Below are 22,135 nucleotides of genomic sequence, written 5' to 3' on the forward strand. Positions count from 1 at the left end.
TATCCATTATAATACAAAAGCTACTAGAAATATTACTACTTGAAACTCTAATGTTTGGCTTCTAAAGCTTCCCCTTTGTCTTTTACTTTAAGATCTCCTAAAAAATATTAATAAATAGGAGTGGGATTAAACAATATCAACAACCAAGTAATTTAATTAACACATATTAAAGTGTAGCATTCACAACAAATAAACATATAATAAAACATGAGGCAACCCATACATTAATGACAATATAACATATGACTTAGTATGCATGATCAATCCAACCACCTTACACAACTTCTTGTATCATTTGATCAAATCCATGAAATAATACCTTATATAGGTCTAATCCATATGACTGAACTAGTCTTACTCTTCAATTGTGAGAAGTCATCCAACCAAAGGCTTTCATACTCACTCTCGAACCATAAATTTTCCTTACTCAAATTTCAAGGTGTCATAAGTGCCTAACACACATTATTCAGGAACCAATGATACTAAGCATTGTACTAGACTCATATCATATTCGTAGGTTATTGGCAATGTTAAGCGCATTTAATAATTAAATTTGCCAATCATTGTGCACAAACTCAATAGAGGCCATACCTTGTGGATTTATCCAAAATCATATCCTTTACTACTCTAAGGTGAATTCTCATTCATCATGATCATGTAAGTTCATCCTACATATACAAGACAAACTCATGTGTATATCGTAATAATTCAGCATATTCATAATTTTAAGAACTTTCATGCTTAAATCAGCTCATACAACAACATAACCCATAATAGCTCATCGCCTCATCATCATAAAATCAATACATAGCCAATCCAGGCTCGATAATTTCTAATCATATAGTCATGTGGTAATTATACACAATTAATCACCAAGTGTAATTCATCACACAGAGGCATACTCCATAACTCATGTATCAAATCCCAAAGCTAAACAATTTCATTATCATGCTTTTATTGCTCATTCTAAGCCATCAACATCATTAATATGATTTTTCAAATACAATGATATACTCAAATTAAATTTCTAGTTACCTCCACTCCTGGGCTACCATACTAAAAGTCAAGTTTAAATTTTCCAAGGGAGCTTCTTCGAACACGAGCTCTAAGTAGAGGTGTTTAGCTTATACCCATCCTAATTGATCCGATATCATCCCCATCATATTGAGATGGGTCCCATCCCAGTCTAAAGACAATCGAGATGGGACTTTGCTGGATGAGATAGGAAAGGGGTTCGGGACGGGATGAGATACAAGATTATTATCGAGACGTCCTGCCTGTCTCGAATATTATATATGTTATTTTTTATTTTAAAAATATATATTAAATATATTAATATAATTTATACTTATATTAATTATATTAATTATAATTTCAATACTTACAATTTTTATATAAAATTAAAGTTTTTTATATTGATAATTTTAATGACATAAAGTAAACAGGGTGATATCTTTTTTTATAATATATTAATTACATTTATATAATTTATTTTTATATCTATCTATTTAATATTTTTTATTTATATCATATTTTTATTTTATTTTTCAAAGAGTAATTATCTTAGCACATTTTAACTAAAGTAGAAGAACAATAATTTAATGTTGTACTTTACTCACCTATTATTGATACTCTTATAGTCTAGAGATCACTTATAATTGCTATCATAATATGTAGTTATGATTAATGTAATTCAATAATTAACTTAAAATTGATGTAATTTATGTACTTGTATTGTTTTGACTTTAAACTTAATAAATTATATAAAATTTTAATAAATGTCATTATCTAGATTTTTTTTCAACATTGTTTGATTTATCAGGATGACGAGATGTGCTGATCTTGTCTTGATTCCTAATGGAATGGAATTCGAGATGGTATGAGACACAGCGTAAAAATTCAATCCCGATCTTTTATTTGAGATGGGACATGGGATAAGGGTGTCCCGGTCTCATCTCGTCCTGTGAACACCCCTAGCTCCAAGTACAATCAGTCTATAGCAATAATCTAAAAAAAAGTATTAATGACTAATCGTTATTAATTAACTATAACTAGCCCCTAAAACTCATTTTCATTAGTTTATTTAACTCCTATTAAGCTTAATGATCATTGCTAGCCATTCTCATTAGCTTACACTTAATTATTTAACATTAAGGTTAACTCTAAATCCTTTATTTATAACATTTAAGACTTTCGACAGCCAACACCTAATGGTAGAAGCATTAAATAGAATCCTTAGACTCCATTTAAGCCATAAGGAGGGTTGTTACTTGACCATAAATTTTAACTCAAGCCATACCTATCCGAATAAGTGTAGAAACTTCAGGAAGAAGAGATAATAGTGAATTAGGAATCTCACGCAAGGTTTTGAATGCCTAAAATTGCCTCTAAAAATCCCACAAGCAAACCCTAGTAAAGATTCATCGTTTTACTCTCCTATCTCCCTTGAACTTTCTTCTCTTATGCTAAAATGAGTTGTAGAATTGGGATTTAAAATCTTATCACATCCATCATGGCGCATGGTGTTGTCTACCATGATGGATGGCTTAAAACAAACGGCATTACTCAAGCAAAAATTTTGAATCCAAAATAGCCTAATGGCCTCTCTGACCCCTTTCTAAGCCTCATATAGGCTCCAATAGGCCCACATGGCCATCTTAATTTTATAATTAACTCCTAATCACCTAGATTAACTAATTAAATCCCTTAATTAATCAGTCTAACCCTTAGATTAAAATTTAGAATATTATAGACTACTTCTGATGTTAAAGGCCATTCGTTATGCTCTCTTCTTCACTAAGCATCAATGGTGGATTGCAAGTCCTATGTCTATTCCTTTACTTCTTACTATACCACATACCTCTTATCATGACTTTGTTTTTGGATTGCAATAACCACATTATACGTTAAAGTTGTTGCAAGCCGCTATCCTCTTTTAATTGCTAGTTTTCCAGCTGTGACTCTAGTTGAATGTTAGTTTTTTATTCTTTCTTGTAAAATATCTTATTACCTTAAAAAATATCCAAGCCATGAAAGTTGGATAATGCAAGTTGTGCATTTAAATACAAAAAAGTTATATTATACTAAGTATATTTTTTGGTAGGAGACAATGACCTATAATATCCACTCACCTGCTCATATTTACACTAAGGAAGGAACACATGTACCCACTACAAATTTTCCCGCTTTGGGAATTGAACGTTCATCCTCCTTATTGTAAGAGGACTGCACACACTACTAGGTCAAAAGGCCATTGGTTACTAAGTATATAGATGAATGGATGAACCATGATAATGCAATATTTTTTATGCATAAAGATGAATGAGGCCTCTTGTCTTAATTATAAAGTAAAGTTTTAAAATTTTATTTACTTTTAAATATAGAAAAAATATATAGTGGTTAATTTTTTATATTATCCCTAGTAATATCTAAACATACTTTATTATAATTATTATAAATTTTAATTTAATAAAAAAATTTGAAAGGTCAATTTTTTAACAATTCATCATGAATAAAAATATGAACATTAGTTACTTTTTTTTTTAAATGTGAAGTTATTAAATTAACTTGATGTGAGTAATGTTTTAGTTCATAGCATGCAAAGTTATTAGAGCTGGACTGGTTAGTGTGGCTAGTTTAACTGAAAACTAGTTAGGTATGCGGTCCAAAAATGGTGCACAAGCGGGGGAGGAGGGAGAACCACCTTCAAACCTGCTTAATCTAATCTAAACTGAGAGAACTGACAAGACGACTCACTTATATATATATATATATATATATATTCTACTATGTCACAGAAGGGAATCATGCAAATGGGATCAAACTTCCTAAACTTACATCACTTTGCTCATGCAGCTAGAACCCTAATCCCTCTTCGTGTTCTTCCTTCTTTAACAGTTGACCATCTTCCATTCTTACTCTATCGATCATCTTCCTCTTCTCTATACATCAATCTTTTCAAAGTCATCACCACTCATCTTACATCTCGAGTTCTCCTCGCTCATGTTCTTCTTGTTCTTTGGCGTTAATCTCTTCAAACTTCATCGTCACTTATTACTCATCCTTAGTCATGTTGTTCCAATCGTTCCAACCATTTAATCGTTATAGTTGAGTTTCTCTCCTCTGTCTCACAGCTTTGTCTTCGATAGCTGAATTTGGATTACTAGATTGTATGAAAATGTTAGGTCGATGTGTTGTGCTATGTATGGTTGGGGATGACATTGAATGTAGATGTTTCCTACTTCCCTTTATCGTTTCGTTTGTATCAAATTATCAGTGAATACTTGGACTTATATGACTATGAAGTTTAAAGTATGATGATATTATTATTTTATTAGTGATAAGTTTCCTTCAATTGATCAGTTTTCCTGTAATTTTTAATGCATAATATTTAAAATATATTCATAATAATTTAACTATAAACAGTTCGATCCTAGCTCGACATTTAAACCATAAACTACTACCTTATTGACTTAATGGTAAATTCTGTAAACATTGGCAGAAAGCGTAGCACTCGTGAAGGCGCCGGAACAAACGCAAGCTGTGCTGCACGCTTGTGTCATTTTCCTTGGAGGCAGAAAGCGCGCCAAATCAACGAATCCTTTTACCCAGTTCGTCGCTTCTGAACCTCTCAAGTGACGGACCCACATCCGCCGCTCGGCCACCCAGCACGGTGGCGCTACCACCACCGGCATGGGAAAGCAAAAGCAACAAGTCATTTCCCGCTTCTTCGCGCCCAAATCAACCGATTCATCATCTTCTTCTCGTCGTCCGAACCCTCCAACCCCTCCTCCCAAAATCTCGGCCACTGTCAGTTTCTCTCCCGCCAAACGCCTTATCGCTTCTCAGCTAACATCACCGGATAAGCCTTCGAAAATTCCTAAACGCTCTCCCCACACTCAAAACCCTATACCTCCTCTTCCCGAGCCCTCCCTCCACCAGAGATTCCTCCAGAAGTTTCTCGAACCTTCCTCTGACCTTCCAGAGGCTTCTTCGGGGATTCCGAAGTTGCAGTCGTCTAAACCGGTTAAGTATACCCCTTTAGAGCAGCAAGTGGTGGAACTCAAGAGTAAATACCCAGATGTTCTTCTAATGGTTGAAGTTGGCTATAAGTATCGATTTTTCGGCGAAGATGCTGAAGTTGCAGCTAGGGAGTTGGGGATATATGCTCATATGGATCATAATTTCATGACTGCGAGCGTACCAACTTTTCGTCTTCACGTACATGTGAGAAGGCTAGTGAGTGCTGGGTACAAGGTCGGTGTAATTAAGCAGACTGAGACCGCAGCCATTAAAGCTCATGGGTCGAATAGGTTGGGTCCATTTTGTCGAGGGTTATCGGCATTGTACACAAAAGCAACACTGGAGGCTGCCGAGGATCTGGGTGGAAGGGAAGAGGGCCGTGGATCTGATAGTAATTATCTACTTTGTGTTGTTGAGCAGAGCATTTTGGGAGAAAACGCAAAGCGTGGACTGGAAAGTGGTTTTGAAGTGAAAATTGGAGTTATTGGGGTGGAAATATCAACTGGCGATGTTGTTTATGGGGAATTTAATGATAACTATTTAAGGAGTGCACTTGAGGCTGCAATTATGAACTTGTCTCCGGTTGAGTTGCTTCTTGGGGACCCACTGTCCAAACAAACAGAGAAGGTAATCTCTATTTACAAGAATGTTGCATGGTTACGTTTCTTACAAGAAACATTACTTTTCCCCACGTTTCAAGAATTGCAATATTGCTTCGTTATGTTGTAAAGAGAACTCCAGCTTTTAGACCGAGTAATTTTGACTTTGAAGCCCTGGTTGCTTAGTGAATTCTTTCTTGGTTATCCTTACTACATGGATTAATGGGTAGAAGTGACAATTTAAAGGAGCATAACTGTGAAATCTTCATTTTGCTTACAGTGCTTATCCTTGCTGTAGATTGTTAGTTTAGAACAAGGATGCTAGTAAAAGTTGATTTTGCACCTTCGTCCCCTCAGAAAAACAAAGTACTGAAAGCAAAGTCATGGCTTTTGGATTTCCTCAACTACTAACAACAAGTGGGTTTGTTAAAATAAATGGACGGACATTTATCAGGTGAAAAACGATCAGTATTGTTGTTCAATTTGTGCAAAATATCAAAAAAAAAAAGATAGGGTGTTAATCAAAGAAACAACTTGAAATGCAAAGAGCTTGGGGAAAGAGAGAAACGAATTTTAAAATGTATCTTGGTTTGACTCCAACCCAAGCCTTGAACAAGGTGATGTGAATTCACTGTTTCTAATTCAGTTGAATGGTTTAACAATATGGTTTGATTTCTCATCTAGATTCAGGAAGAAGCATTTTGACCGACTCATCACCATTATTTATGATTTTTTCCTATGTGATATTCATGAAAGAAACTTGTGGTGCATGCATTCGTTCCAATAAGGTGCTTTTTGATATTTTGTTTTCACATTTTTTTGGTCTGATTAACAACTAGCAACATTACCTGGATTTACTTTCAGCTTCTGAATAGTGCCGCAAGTCAAAAAGGCAATGATAAGTATCATTTCACTTCTTTTTTTCTTTCTCCTTTTGCTTTTCCTTTTTTTCTTTTACTTATACATATGAATCCTAGGGGAAGATGCAGAAACCAGAAGTAAAATGATCCTATCCAAACTTGAACCTAGAGTATCTTCTACCAACAATGTGAGCCAAGGCCATAAAAAAGGATTTTGACATAGAGAGCTTGACCTTTTGGGAGCTGAACTTCACCATTGGATTATTTCAAGATATGTGTGTATGGTAATGAAAAGTTGCTTTACACAGGTCTTGGGGAAATCTCCTGGTGTATCATTCCCCTTTGCAAAATGAAACTTTCCTTCTGGTTTTCCTATTAGTTGTCAAAACGGTTTCCCTTTTATACTAGCAACTTTGGATAAACTGTGGGTCACTAATTTGTGATTATTTATGGGCCAACTTTTTTAACTGGGTGGAACTTATTGGTTCAATATCAGCATTTTCTTTAATTTGGTTAAAAGCAGGATTATTTTATATATTGATCGATAATTATTATGGTTCTCATAAAGGAAGTTCGTTGTTATAATGGGTTTTTCTGTGGCTCTTGATGTATGCAGATATGCATCTGTATGTGCTGATAATTTACTACATCTCTATATCTGGAGAACATTCAGTGGTTCTCATTGTTTTGCCTAAATGTATTGATTGGAAAATTTTTGAAATGATTTTATGATTGAAAGTTATTTCTAAATCTGATCAATTTTTACTGTTGTATATAATTACAAAAAATTTGAAGTTTATCTCAAATCATGTATTTCTAACGAAGAGACCCTTATCTGATGATAACTATGGATGAATTGCTTGTTTTAGTCCATATAGAAAAATTTAAATGAATTAATATCAGTTCTCTATAATGACAATCGCCTGATGTAATTAGATCTTATATTATTAGTTGTTACTGGCTTATGCTGGGCCTGGCTCAAATGTTCGTGTGGAGCGTGCTTCACGAGATTGCTTCGCCAATGGAGGTGCTCTTGCTGAAGTTGCGTCTTTGTATGAGAACATGGATGTTGACAGTCCATCAGAACCCATGCAAGGGAATGAGTTAAATGAGCATGGAAATTGTCAGTTGTCAATCAAGGTACATTATTTCGTAAAGGAAGTCATGAACATTGCTGATTTAGCTGTCCGAGCTTTGGCCTTAACCATTCTATTTAATCTCTTCTTTTTTCTTCTTTTTTATTGTAAAGGAGATCATGAACATGCCTGATTTAGCTGTCCAAGGTTTGGCATTAACCATTCGTCATTTAAAGCAATTTGGTTTTGAAAGAATAATGTGTTTAGGAGCTTCTTTGAGGCCCTTATCAAGCAATATGGAAATGACCCTCTCAGCCAACACGCTTCAACAACTAGAGGTATTTGTAGATATTGTATTGAGAGTGTTTAATGCTAATTGGGCCAATATTTCTCCCTTGCTAGTTGTATCTACTTTCACTGTTTATTTCAAGATAGATTGACAATTATAAATTATTCTAGCGGTGATTATTATTCAATCTGGTTAAATTGCCAAGAATTTTATCAAAAGGTTGTCATGAAGAAGTTTCTTGTTACTTGAATGAATTTAATATTCCACAATTAACATGGCTCCACCATTGCACTGACACAACAATCACCACTAGAAACTAGTTCTTCAAACATGAACATCAAATACATGTGTGCACATACCCAAAAGAAGGAATATTGTTTGAAAGAAAAACGAAATGATAAATGGATTAATTGGTCACAATAATATCATCTGATCAACCCAATTCTATTACAGCCCCTTTTCTTTCTTCGGTTAAAGTTGAAAACCGACTGATTCTGCTAGATTTATATTTAACTATGGCAATGAAGCATCCTAATTTGCTACTTGCAACAACTAGTATTCTTTTTTTTTTTTTTTGGAGTTACAAAGGCAAGCCAAAGCTTGTAGAAACTAAAAGTTACAAACTAGAGATCTTTGTGAGACAGCAAAACAAACTATTACTAAGCATTCCTCTAGTCTTCAAGAAACTTGTTCAAACATCTAGTAGGGACATTCGGGATCAAGAACAAATCAGAACTATCCTGGTAAGCTCCCTTAGCCATAAAGTCCGCACATAGTATGTGTTCCTGACTAGTATAACATAAAGAAGCATCCCAACCTTCATATAGCATTTGCCAAATCTCCAGTGAAAGTGTTTTCAAAGGAAGTTATAGCAAATTATCACGGCTCAGCAAATTTATAGCATTCAAAGAATCTGAGTAAATCTGGATTTTAGACAGCTTAAGCTGCTTGGAAATCAACAAACCCACTTTAATTGCCATCAATTCAGCTTCAATAGGGGAGCAGAACTTCAAGTCTTGTTAAAGGCCCATTATCCATTCTCCCCTGTGTTTTCTTAATGCGCCACCACAAGCTGCACAATGGTTACATTGGACCGAGCCATCAACATCTACACGAATATAATCTGGTTGACATGCTGTCCAGCATTGTTCCAGAGGATGATTAAACTGGAAAATCTGATGCTTGAGTTCATTGTTAGCAACCAACTCCATGAGAAGAAATTTGCATCTATGGACAATATCAGTTTAGTGAAAGTAGAGCCTTCAAAAATTGTTTTGCAGTGTGACATCCAAAGGGTCCAACAAATAGTCACGAACACTCTTGTCTAGGTTGATGCTTTGAAATTATCCTTCGCTGGGTGGTGCTTTGAGTTTCATTGTAGCCATACTTGTAAGTTGCCAATGAAAAAACTAGAGAAAGCATTAGTATTCAAAATATTAATCCACACTTCTTTGGCTCCCTCACAATCTCTCAAGATATGTAAGATAGATTTCTCGCTATTACACTCAAAGGGGCAAAGATTAGTGTTCGATCCTCTCTTAGCTCTGAGTAAGTTTGTCATCAATCTTTCATGGAAACTTGCCACATGAAGAATTTGACTTTTTTGAGGATTTGCCACTTCCATAGCTCGCACCATATTGGGGACACCCTCCATCTCCATAATGAAAGAGGGAGTCATAAGCACTCTTAACTGTAAACTGGCCATACCCTGAGTAATACCGATGTATGCCATCTTCTTCATCTGAGACAAGTGGTTGAATCTTTAACAAGAGAGAGATCACCCAGCATGGTAGGATCTCCTTTCATCCCTATACATTCTAATGACCATTAGGTAGGACATGATCTCGGACACTGTCACGGGGGTTGATTAGGTCAGATCGTGTAGCATATTCGATGGGCGGTTTATCCAAAGGACTCCAGCAATCCCACTAAAACGTTGTTGATCTATTGTTATTGACCTTTTTCCCAAGTCTCTCCTTAAAAGTATCCCATACTTTAGAAATAAACCTCCACGTGAGAGAAGCATTTTTGAATCTTCTAACCCTAGGAATAGGAGAATCCCCACACTTGTATTTTGCTTTCAGACATTGTACCCATAACGCCTCGGGTTTCTTTATCATACCCTAACAAAGTTTCATTATAAAGGCCGCATTTTGCTGTCTTAAATTCTTATTGCCAAGTCCACCTTCTTTCTTAGACTTAGTGACTTGTCCCCAAGCTACAATGTGCATCTTCTTGGTTTCTTCATCTTGACTCCATAGGAAACTTCTACCAAGCTTTTCAAGATCACGAATAATACCCTTAGGAAGCAAAATTGATTGCATGTGGTAGCTAGGTAGAGTTGAAAGAACTTCTTTAATAAGAACCGTTCGACCAACTGTAATCAATGGCTTCCTTTTGCAAGGTGAGAGGCATTGTTTTGCCTTTTGGACAATTGAACTGAAGATTGAGTTCGTGATATGTGAATGTATCAAAGGGATCCCTAGATACTTCCCCAAAACAGCTGTAACTCTAATACCCAAAGCTTGACTAAGTTCTAGTTTTCAATTAATGTGAATGTTTCTCGAGCAGAACATTTTAGATTTCTCCAAATTAATTTTGTGGCTTGATGCATCACAAAACTTTTGCATGCTTCTCTTGACAACCCCCATTTGTTGTAACGAAGCCTCCGCAAAGAGTATAAGATCATTAGCGAAAAAGAGGTGAGATATGCATGGGCCTTGAGTTCTGAATCTAAAAAAGCTTCCATTAGTTCACATCACACTCTTTTTTAATCAGCTGGCCAAGTCATTTCATGCATAGTACAAAGAGATATGGATTTAGTAGGTCTCCCTAACGGATGCCTCTGGAAGGATAGAAATCTGGACCATCTTCCCCATTCCATAACACTCGCATAGAAGCTGTACTAATGCAAGCCATGATTAGATTAACAAAGTGGTGTTGTAGACCGATTTGCACTAGAGGATCTTGGATGAAATTCTAGTCTAGTCGATCATAAGCTTTTTCCCTATCGACCTTTATTGCCACAAACCCCTTTTTCCGCTTGCTCATTCTCATTGTATGATAACTTCCTGAGCAATAATGATATTATCACAGCCAGTTCTATTTGATATAAAGCTACATTGTTCTTAGGCAACCAAATCATTCATCACAACCTTCAACTGATTGGCTAGAAGTTTCGTAATGATTTTGAAACTCACATTGCAAAGAGAGATGGGACGAAACTCCTTAAGAGATGTAGGATGATCAACCTTTGGTGAAAGAACAATTTTAGTTTGGTTAACTTCCTTAACCACTGAAGGGTTTAAGAAGCATTCTTGAACCAAATCAAAGATTTTATGGCCAATTAAATTCCATTGAGTTTGAAAGAAATGAGCGTGCAAATCATCCGGCCTTGGTGCCTTGAAAGCACCAATAGAAAAGGCAGTATTTTTGACTTCAATAAGGTCAACCCTTCTTTGAATCCAATCCAACTCTCTTTGAGAAATACTTGGGAAAGTTGATAGCCAATCAACATTAGCAGTAAGCTCTAGATCTCTAGTGTAGAGTTGCTGAAAGTATTGACATGCCATATTTTTCAATTCTGTTGAGTCATGTACCTAGTTGCCATAAGAATCTTTGATAGCTGAAATTTTCTGCCTCTTGCTATTGGAGATTGTGGGTGCATGGAAAAATTTAGTATTCTTATCCCCTAATTGCAGCCACTTTACACCTAGATTTTTGGAACTAAAATAATTCTTCTTGAGCTGCAACTTTATGGTAATCTCACCAAAGTTGGGCTTGAAGACGTTTGAGACCCGACTGGAATTGGGAAAGATTTCTCTTCTCAATCCCTTCGATTCTGTGAATAATTTCCTTCTTTTTATAAGCAAAGTTCCCCACTTGGTTTCTATTCCATGCCTCTACTAATTGTTGGAAATGAGGGACACTACTTATCTAATCCACATTCTCCCAAGAACCATGAACCACATCTTTAAAGGAGGCTTCAAATGACCATGCAGCTAAGTAGGTGAAACGACGAGTGTGCCTAGGTGAAGGAGTATTACCATATGAGTTTACCACAATGACTTTATGGTCAGAATTAAACTTTAGTTCATGTATGACCTTGGTTGCTGGAAAGATGGATTCCCAACAAAAATTATGGAACACCCAGTCTAGTCTTTCGTAAACATTATGCTACTCCTAGGTAAAACGGTTCCCTTCAAAGGGAGGATTTAAGAGTCCAGTGCTCGTGATACAGTCAGCAAAATCATGTACAGGTTTCATGAGTGGTGGTGCGCCTCTCTCTTTATCACTTGGGTCCAAATATAAGTTAAAACCCCTAAGGACTAGCCAAGACATTGTCATATTAAGTGCCAAGTGTTTAAGGGATTCCTATAAGACAGTTCTGTCACCTGCTCTAGTTTCTCCATAGACAAATGGGACAAACAAATCTCTATTATTTTGAAGATCAATGATTTTACAATGGAGGAGATGAGTATTAGAAAAGATGTAATCCACTTTGCAGTTACACATATTCCACAAAACCCATATTCCTTCGGCAAATCCATTTGCCTCAACTTGAATCCAATGGCGGAAACTCAACTTTCTAACAATGCCATCCGCACGACTACCACTTACACGTGGTTCCAATAAACATAGAACATCAGTTTTGCATCTATTGACAATATCTTTAATAGTGATAGGGAAAGCACGATCACCAGCTCCCTTACAATTCTAGGATGCTATAATCATTATAAAATCCTTAGGGAAGAAATTCGAGAAGAACTTACTGTTTTTCCATTGCAGAGGTGCAAGGCACCATATCCTCTTCCTATGTCTCAGCCACCAGAGAGCTACTCTCCTCAATAAATTCATTTGCATCATCGAACTCCACCTCGTGGGGATCTGGCGGTTTGGGACGCATGAGTTGAGAAGAGTCCACTCTGCTCAAATGTCCAGTTGCTATTGCCTTGGTTATGTCTTGATCTAACTGAGGCGTGTGTTCTACATCAGTCTCCCTTGAAGTTAATTCTACACCTTTAATTTTACACTGGACCAGTTGATCCAAATTGCCACTAACCACCACATGACTTCTAAGCCTTGTACTTTTGGACTTATCTTTGACATCTTGGTCAAATACAAGAGGCCTAGTTCCAGAGTGTACATTCTGTGCGTGATTCTTGGGTCCAAGCCCAGAGTTCGGCCCATGTGTGTTAGGCTGAACGTTTTCTTTTCCTTTCGGTTTATAAGTTACTCTACTCTTACTACCCTCTAGCTTCTTAGTTCCAACTTTTTTGCTGCTAGACCACTGGCTTTTTTAGCTCCCATTTCGCCCTTGTTAAATCGAGCAGCCTCATTTCCTCTCATGTTAGAGTGTCCAGGTTCTATACTTTGGTATAGACCTCTTTCTTGTGTTAGTTGGTCATCTTCTTCTAGGTCCTCTATCACAGCAGACCGTGATTTTTGAACAAAATAAGCCTCTTTTCTATCTTCTTTTTTGAAGTGAGCTTATATGCCTTCTTTGACTTTCAGACCTATCCATTCTCCTTGGGAATCAAGGTGCTGTGAAACCCAGCTTGATCATCCATGTACCAAAAATATTATTTTTTCCAGCATACGTACTCACGTTTGACTGAGGTTTCGTCGAGTTTACAATCAGCGTTGATTTCTCAAGTGGAGTCCCATTCTGCTGAGTGCTTAAGTTGCATTTCTAGGGGTATGCTTCCCTACGATGTCCAAATCGCTCACAAGCAAAGCAAACAAGGCCTAATCCCTCATATTCAACATTAAACACCTCTCCAGCAGCGATTACACGAGGAACAAGTTGTTTTTGAAGATCTAACTCAACACATATTCTTGCAAACCTCCCTCGTTCAATCTTTGCATCTTTTGCTTGCAAGTCAGCTAGTGTGTTGAGGTCAACTTTTAGCGTTCTTCTGATTCTATCACCCTGTCTTGCTATGAAGTGGCTGTTATAACAGTATATGGGAATATCTGGTATTCTAACCTGCATAGCTATACGACCCAAAGGATTTTTATGAGGATTAAAGTATGGTGTCCATCTTTGAACCAGCACATAGTGTTGCCCAATAACCCAAGGCCCTTCATATAAAACTTTTTAGTATTGATGCTTCCAATTTTCCGTCTCTTTTAAACGTCATTGAAAAATAATTGTTTGGTAAGTCAATCAGTTTGAAGCTAGAAAATCCCTAAAGTTTGCTAAGCCAGTTTTTCAGCCTATACACATTAAACTTCTTGCCTAATACTGTCAGAACAAGAACATAATTCCATTGTTAACACCACTCATTAAATTCTTCCTGGGAAATCGGTATTACCGGATAGATCTCCATGAGCTTCTTTACTTCTTCTGATGGTTCTGGTAACTTTCAAGATATACCCTAGTCGTCATTAAAAAGTTCAACTTCTTCCATCGAGTAACCTCCGTGAGTCACCTCATTGAAGTTCATCAGCGATTCTCTGTATGAGACCATTGGTTTTTTCTTGCACTCTTTCAATGCATCTGTGTTATTCTTCTTGCTAAGCTTATCGATTTCTTCAGTACCTTTTTCCTATTTAAGATCATCCATAATGGCCTGAGGTACTTCCTCCACTTTCTTCTTCTTGCTACGACAATCATTTTCCTCTTGAGAAGGCCTGTTTGGCGGTGTTTTCTGGTGGCCAAGATCAGTCATGGTAGTAATGCATGTATCCCCAAAGAGAGAGACTAAAACCTACTCAGAGCTCCCCCCCCCCTAAAAAAAAAGAAACAATCCTATTTCAACCCACTTTTTGAAAGTCATTTTAACAACTAGTATTCTTTGATAGGAACAACAGGTGCCACAATTGTGAATGGTCGCATACCATTCTTTGACCTCATTAGATGATTATTTGTTTTCCTCTCGTGTGGTTTTTATATTCTAGAACTGTATATTTTTGCTTTTGTAATTATCAAAATTATTCTAACTCTTGCTGCATATATATGTTCTCACATGTTCTCACTTTTTAGGTTTTAAAAAATAACAGCAATGGATCTGAGACTGGCTCGTTGCTGCAGATTATGAATCATACTCTTACAATATTTGGTTCCAGGAATCTTAGGCACTGGGTATGGATTACATTATTACTGATATACCACCATTTAATGTCAATTCCCCACTGACAAAACAAAAGGAAACAAAATGATTTCTTGAATATTTGTGCATGATACAGGTAACTCATCCATTGTGTGATAGAACAATGATTTCAGCCCGTCTTGATGCTGTATCTGAGATAGCAGAATCCATGGGTTCTTGCAATGTTTTGAAGAATCTAAAACATGTCAAGGAAGATTCTGATGTAGCAGTAGTGCAACCTGAGTTATCTTTCATACTTTGTTCAGTTTTGACAAATCTGGGTCGGGCACCAGATATACAGCGTGGGATTACAAGAATTTTTCATCTGACTGCTACCCCATCAGAGGTAATAAGCATCTTATTGACCTGTCGTGTGTTCCATATATTCTGAAATTTAATCGTCTTTTCTCATCTCCTTGGTCTCTTTGTACTTTTTCTTTAGAGGGCGACAGATAGAAAAGGGAGTAACATTCTGTTGGTTCCCAGATTTTGTTCCATGCTTAATTTATGGAGAAATAACATGCTAAGAATATGTTAGCACTATTGATATATGGTTTTCAAATGAATATCTTTTGTTGGAGTTGCTAAAAATAGTGCATAAATTTGAAAATAGTCTGTTCTGATTATAGAAGGAAGTGTGTGCATGTGGATGTCGGTATATTTAATAGTTTGACATAGTTGAAGCCTGAACATCTGATATACAAATGTTTATTCACCAAATTTGAGTATTTGGAGTGTGCTATTCCCTGTAGAAAGTAGAAGGTAAGCCATTTTTTTCTCGTCTGTTGAATCTATTGCCTATACAGTCTTAATGTAGAGATCTAAGTAGGACTTCAAAATGGAGAATATGACAAGTTCTTTAATCAAGTCTAAAATTGAGGGTGAAAAATTGTTTGAATCAAGTTGCAAAGTTTTCATAGTTTGGGAATGGTGAGTATTGGCCCTCAATTTTAGTGTATAGTCTGTGCCAATAGCAGAGAATGTTGGTATTGCTGTTCCTTGGCTGTTATAAGTTATTGGGCTCTTAATATTTTGTAATTAATGGTAATGGGTATAGATCGCCTCTGTAGATCTTTACTTGAGTGGAAAACTGTTACTGATGGCTGGAATCAGTTACATAATCCTGCTACAGTTTGTTGCAGTTATTCAAGCTATATTATCTGCTGGAAAATGGCTTCAACAACTTAACACAGACGAGGAAGACGATAATATGTTGCACTCAAGTCTGTTGAAAAAGCTGATTTCGACGGCTTCTTCTGCCAGTGTTATCAGCAGTGCAGCAAAAATGTTGTCATCTATAAACAAAGAATCTGCTGATCAGGGAGACATGACAAACTTGTTGATTTCATCTGAGGGGAGATTTCCTGAGGTCCATGCTTCGCATGGGGAATTTCATTTTAAATTTGCTTCCTTTTGGCCTTTTAATTGTATTTTGTGTTATCCTGAACATTGTTTGGTTTTATTACCATAAATAGGTTGTCCAAGCCCGTAAGGCCTTTCAGATGGCTGAGGATCGATTAAATTCTTTGATCATTTTGTACCGTAAACAGCTTGGAATGCGCAATTTGGAATTTATGAGTGTTTCTGGAATAACTCATTTGATTGAGGTAATTAATCTTATTCTTGAAAATCCTGTTATGGCTGATTGTATTGAACTTGATTCTGGTTACACCTTCATTACATTAGCTGGTGGTATTCTAATTACTTTATAGTTCATTCTCTTGTTTTTTTTTTTTTTCCAGATTTTCATTTTTTCCATTTAAATCGAAGACTTTGTTGATGTATCAATCATTTGGTGCTACATGTAGAAAAATATTTTTTTTTTTTGGGCTGACGGTAGGATTTGACGTTATATGATGCTTGCTGTGGTCTTAATTTGTGTGGCTTACACTTATAAACGGAATGAATAGTTAGGTATCTATTGTTGATTATCTTGTGCTTAACGTATATTATTTTCATTTTTTCCCTCCTTGGTACCTCTCTTTCCTCCCTCCTCCCCTCCTCCCCAAGGCAAGGAGGGAAAGTATATTTGTAAGACCTGCTGCTATTTTCTTTATTTCCTTTTGTGGGTTACGGTTTTGTATCCAATTGTGAGCTAACGTCATGTAAGTGTCTTGATTATTATTATACTTTTTTTCCCCCGATAAACTTAATATTAATCTCATGCTTTCGGGCTCAATAAGTTAGTTTGAAACTATTACCCTCTCCGATCCTTATTATATGACAATTTTAGTCATGTCATGCATCTTAAAAAAAGTTAGTTTTTTTTCTTGATATCATAAAAAAGTTATATGTATTTTCATTTTTACCTTTGGCTTTAAATAATAATACAAATACATTAAATACCTTCACACTAATCAAAAAGGGGTAAAATTAGAAAAATGATTTAATTATTACAAGATGTCCTGTATTTTAGACCAAAAATTACTTCTTAAAAGTCTCTTATAAATAGGACCAAAGAGAGTATATCCTTTCACAAGTTTAATGCTTGGTTGTGAATAAATTATAATTCTTGTGATTTGTTTGGCTAAAGGTATCCACAGATGTAAAGGCACCTTCAAACTGGCTTAAGATAAATAGTACAAAGAAAACAATCCGTTATCACCCTCCTGAAGTGTTAGCAGCATTAGACAAGTTATCATTGGCAAAAGAGGAACTCACCGTTGTCTGTCAAACTGCATGGAATAGCTTTCTGAAGGATTTCAGTAAACACTATGTGGAGTTTCAAGCTTGTGTTCAAGCACTAGCTGCTCTGGATTGTCTCCATTCACTTGCCATTCTTTCAAGAAATAAGGTTTGTTCCCAGAGAAGTTTTTAAGTACCTCCATATATTTGCGGAGATTTTTTAGTATAACTCTTTAGATTCATCTGTTGCAGAGTTATGTTCGCCCAGTATTTGTAGATGATCATGAGCCTTCTCAGATACAAATTTGTTCTGGTCGACATCCGGTATGCATCTTATGAATTGTGAATATTTTACAAAATTTGCATTAATACTTAAATTGATTGAGTTGCAAACTCACTTTTTTCATGCTGTGTGGGTGAGCATGTTTTTGGCATATCAGTGAGATTTAGCCATGCACCCTTGTTCAATCTGTCAAGTTCAAATTTCATGAATGTTACAGTTGGTATGTGGGATTGAATTGAGATACTCTTAATTATTGTAAGGAGCTCCAATTATATATAAGCATTTGGGTTTAAGCCCAACGGAACATATCCTTGACTGATGAAATTGTCTATTTTACTTGATGAGGAAGCAATCAAAACGCATTAGGTTCTTGATGAAATTTTGTTATCATGATAAATTGATAATTGAACCATTTTTGGTCCTTTTATTTTCAAATTGGTTGTCATTTGTCAGCTATTGTATGATTCCCCATTTGGCAATGGCTTGACTCTAATACCCTTAATTTTTTAACATTTTCCCCCTAATAGAGGGTTTTTAATTTTTCCAAAAACCTAAACTATACTCAAAGAGTAGTGTAACATTGTTTTAGGATATTTATTTAAGAGAAGAGTATGTAATGAATATATATTTTTATGGGGTGTTCATATAACTCTAAACCCACTTAGGGTTATATGAACATCCCATTAAAAATATTCATTAATGGAAGTCTATGTAATGAGTATTTTTATGGGATGTTCATATAACCCTTTCCCCATCTAGTGGGATGAGGCTTGTTATTGTTCATATAACCCTTTCTTTTGTGTTGTTTGTTTAATAACAGAATACTCTATCCTAATATTATTGGTTTGCAGTTTTGGGTGGCTTCCACTCTATCAATTCTGACTTAACCCCATTGCTGATTGCTAGACTCATTATTATGAGGCATTTCTCATCAGGTTTTGGATACCACCTTACAAGACAATTTCGTCCCAAACGATACAGACATGCATGCAGAGAGAGTATACTGTCAGATCGTTACTGGACCCAATATGGGAGGAAAAAGTTGCTATATTCGCCAGGTCGCTCTCATTACTTTGATGGCTCAGGTATAATCAGTTGTGTGTGTGTTTTGTACAATGATGTCTTTTATGTCTCATACCATGAAAACTTGAGGTAGATGACATAATTTCTCCATATGGCTGTTGCTTTATTGAAATATGTCCTGATATGTCTAGGTTGGCTCCTTTGTCCCAGCATCATCTGCAAAACTACATGTCATGGACGGGATCTACACTCGGATGGGTGCTTCTGATAGTCTTCAGCAAGGGAGAAGCACCTTCCTGGAAGAACTAAGCGAAACTTCACATATACTTCAAAGTTGCACTGGACGGTCACTTGTTATAATTGATGAGCTTGGGAGAGGAACAAGTACTCATGATGGCATGGCTATTGCTTATGCAACTTTGCATTATCTGCTGGGGCAGAAAAAATGCATGGTCCTTTTTGTGACACACTTTCCCAAGATTGCTGACATCATAAATGAATTTCCTGGTTCTGTGGCTGCTTACCATGTATCCTATCTGACCTCACCTGATGGTGCAAGGAAAACCTTCAACTCAGATCATGAAGATGTCACTTATCTGTACAAGCTTGCCCCTGGTGTTTCAGAGAAGAGTTTTGGATTTAAAGTAGCTCAGCTTGCACAGGTAGACTCTCGATCTATATGTTATTTTGCACTGCTGCTTGGGAAATTGACTTGAAAGCTGATTTCTATGAGAGAGAAAAGAATGAGAGAATGCTCTGGAAGGCCATTTCTGGAAAAGGAGGCTTACATGATTATTTGCTAAAAACATGAGAGCTGGGTACATTGGATTTGCCTTTGGGTCTGGTTTTGTCAGCTGAGTTCTCTGGTGATGTCATTATTAAATTTGCAAATATAATGAATGCTATTTAATAAAAATGATTACATTATGCTTTTCAGCTTCCTTCACGCTGTATTAGCCGAGCAACTGTAATGGCTTCCAGATTAGAGGAAGTAGTAAACAGTAGAATAAAGAGTAGATCTGTAAAGGATCTTCTGTTGGGTACAATGGTGATCGATGAAGACCAAGAAGCACAGCAGCGTATGCCTCAGCCACTAGATCGTTCATGTCAAGAGTTCATCAGCACTTACAAAGGATTCTTTTCAAACTTAAAGGCTGCATTTCAAGAGGATGATCTTGCAGAAAGCTTCCAGTTTTTAGAGCATGCTAGAAGCATTACAAAGGAATTAATTAGCAGGTGAAGTTAATATATTTTTTTTTTTAAAGAAGGAATTATTGTTGCTGTATAGATATTACCTTAGTATGCATCTCAATAGTCGCTATTAACTTGTGCTTCTTGAGGACTAAGTGGGGGTTATTTCCGATACATTAAGATTGTCGTTTTAGACCTTTTGACTCTAATTTTCTTTTGTCAAAATATTCATTATATGCACTAAAGTTAATCCTTTGATTATTTGCATCATCTGCAAATGACCATGCACCGGCTTATTGGAGTATGCTTGGATATTTACGTTTCTTATTAATGGGAAGACCATATTGTTGAGCTTGGAGATATGATACAAAATATCGACGCAACGAAGTGATTTAATTTTCTTCCTTTGCCTTTTCAGATAAATGCTGCTTTTTGAAGTGAGATGAAATGTGTCATTGACACACAAAGGCAGGGTTCAGAAGCTGTAGGACGTCTTTTTGGGTTAACATACAGCCATGGACGTTGTATATAGGACATTTTGCCTGAGAAGTTTTGCATGTTTTATCTGCTTTTTAATTCTCTTTTTCGTCCTCATTGTGCTCCCTCAGTTCGATCACTTTTCTTTGAGAAAATAGCATTTAACGGCCGCTGAGGAAAAGATTAATTGATTTTAAAATTGCACTGTAGTTTCTTGTTAATTGATATTAATTTTTAAAGTTAATTTTTAAAGTCAAAAGTTAAAAATGTCCCCTCAAATTAAAAAAAAAAAGCCGCATGTCAGAGCTATTGCTATCAGTGGCCGATTGCTAAAGCTCAAACACTGAAAACATTTTATTTAAAAAATAATTAGTTTAGGTGGTGAAGAGAGGGTTTAATCATATGATCCTTGGTCATCTAAAAAAGTTGGTAGCTATAAGACCATTAAACGATTTAATTATATATAAAAAAATGTGAGAAGTAAATTAAATTTTTAATTATTTTTGTGTTGTTAATTTTTGAACTTGTTATTTTATAACTGTTATTTGTTAATCTAACATGTATAACTATAAATTGAGAATTTTAAAACTTTACACATTTTATTTATTAAATGTTTGAATGTATTGTTAATCATGAATATTCTTATCAATTTTTTTAATCTGTTAAAATTAAAATAAATTATTGTTAATTTTGAATGAATTGTTGTGAAAACTTAAATATACACTTGTTAATTGCACTTTTAACATATAATGAAGTTCATCTTATCTGTTTTTTGAACGTGTTAAAGTTTGAATAAACTGTTATTGATTTAGAATGAATTGTTGTAAAAATTCAAATGAATATTTGTAGTTGATTAAAAGCATAGGTTTAATGGATTGTTATTTTTTTAGTTTGTTAAATCTCGATTTGACTATTGTTAATTTTAAATGAGTTGTTAAAACTCGAATGGATACTTGATGAAAAAATAACACATACAATTATGTTCATTCTGTATGTTTTTCTAGTTTGTTAAAGCTTGAATAAACTGATGTTAATTTAGAATGAGTTGTTGTCAAAATTTAAATAAATACTTTCTTGATAAAAAACTACCATGTACGATTATACTTATCCTACATGCTATTGTAATTTAAAATGGCTTGTTTTTTTATACCACCCTTCCATTAGACCTATATTTTTAATCATCAACATTAAATATTCATTTAAATTTTAACAACAACTCATTTCAAATTAACAATAATCTATTCGGGCTTTAAGAAGCTAAAAAAAGCATATAGAATTGATATAATTGTAAGTATTAGTCTTTCATCGATAAATATTTATTCAGGTTCTAATAATAATTCATTCTAAATTAACAACAGTTCATTTAGGCTTTAACAAGCTAAAAAAGTAACAATCCATTTGACATGTGATTAATAAGTGTACATTTAGGTTTTCGCTACAATTTATTTGAAATTGACAACAATTTATTTTGATTTTAACAAGTTAGAAAAACTGATAGGAAGAGCTTAATTATACGTGTTATTCATTCATTAACAAATATCCGTTTGAGTTTTGACAATAATCTATTCGTGATTAACAATATATTCAGACGTTTAA

At 35.4% G+C, this 22,135-nt stretch overlaps 1 protein-coding gene across 2 annotated transcripts; it reads left to right on the forward strand.

Moving 5' to 3' along the window:
• The first annotated feature begins 4,492 nt into the window (after nucleotides 1-4,492).
• LOC129292916 (DNA mismatch repair protein MSH3) lies at nucleotides 4,493-20,748 on the forward strand. Of its 2 annotated transcripts, none has more exons than XM_054930616.1 (13): nucleotides 4,493-5,649; nucleotides 7,433-7,621; nucleotides 7,731-7,895; nucleotides 14,835-14,933; nucleotides 15,038-15,286; nucleotides 16,073-16,309; nucleotides 16,416-16,547; nucleotides 17,474-17,734; nucleotides 17,818-17,889; nucleotides 18,784-18,933; nucleotides 19,063-19,533; nucleotides 19,809-20,107; nucleotides 20,481-20,748. In XM_054930616.1, the coding sequence occupies exons 1-13, from the start codon at nucleotides 4,693-4,695 to the stop codon at nucleotides 20,482-20,484; spliced, it is 3,285 nt and encodes a 1,094-aa protein (XP_054786591.1). In that variant the 5' UTR covers nucleotides 4,493-4,692; the 3' UTR covers nucleotides 20,485-20,748. The 2 variants fall into 2 exon arrangements, with proteins under 2 accessions (XP_054786591.1, XP_054786592.1); XM_054930617.1 differs by having other exon boundaries at nucleotides 14,883-14,933.
• Nucleotides 20,749-22,135: the final 1,387 nt, after the last annotated feature.

This window comes from Prosopis cineraria, unplaced genomic scaffold, assembly GCF_029017545.1.
Source record: "Prosopis cineraria cultivar Desert tree isolate PC_DT_omini unplaced genomic scaffold, ASM2901754v1 PC14, whole genome shotgun sequence".
Classification (NCBI taxonomy): domain Eukaryota; kingdom Viridiplantae; phylum Streptophyta; class Magnoliopsida; order Fabales; family Fabaceae; genus Prosopis; species Prosopis cineraria.

What these genes read in the sequence shown, in the direction of transcription:
- LOC129292916 (XM_054930616.1), top strand. Translation starts at nt 4,693, where the DNA reads ATGGGAAAGCAAAAGCAACAAGTCATTTCCCGCTTCTTCGCGCCCAAA. An exon ending in ACACGCTTCAACAACTAGAG is followed by an intron (nt 7,896 to 14,834) that starts GTATTTGTAGAT and finishes CTCACTTTTTAG; the next exon opens with GTTTTAAAAAATAACAGCAA. An exon ending in TTTGTTCTGGTCGACATCCG is followed by an intron (nt 17,890 to 18,783) that starts GTATGCATCTTA and finishes ATTTCTCATCAG; the next exon opens with GTTTTGGATACCACCTTACA.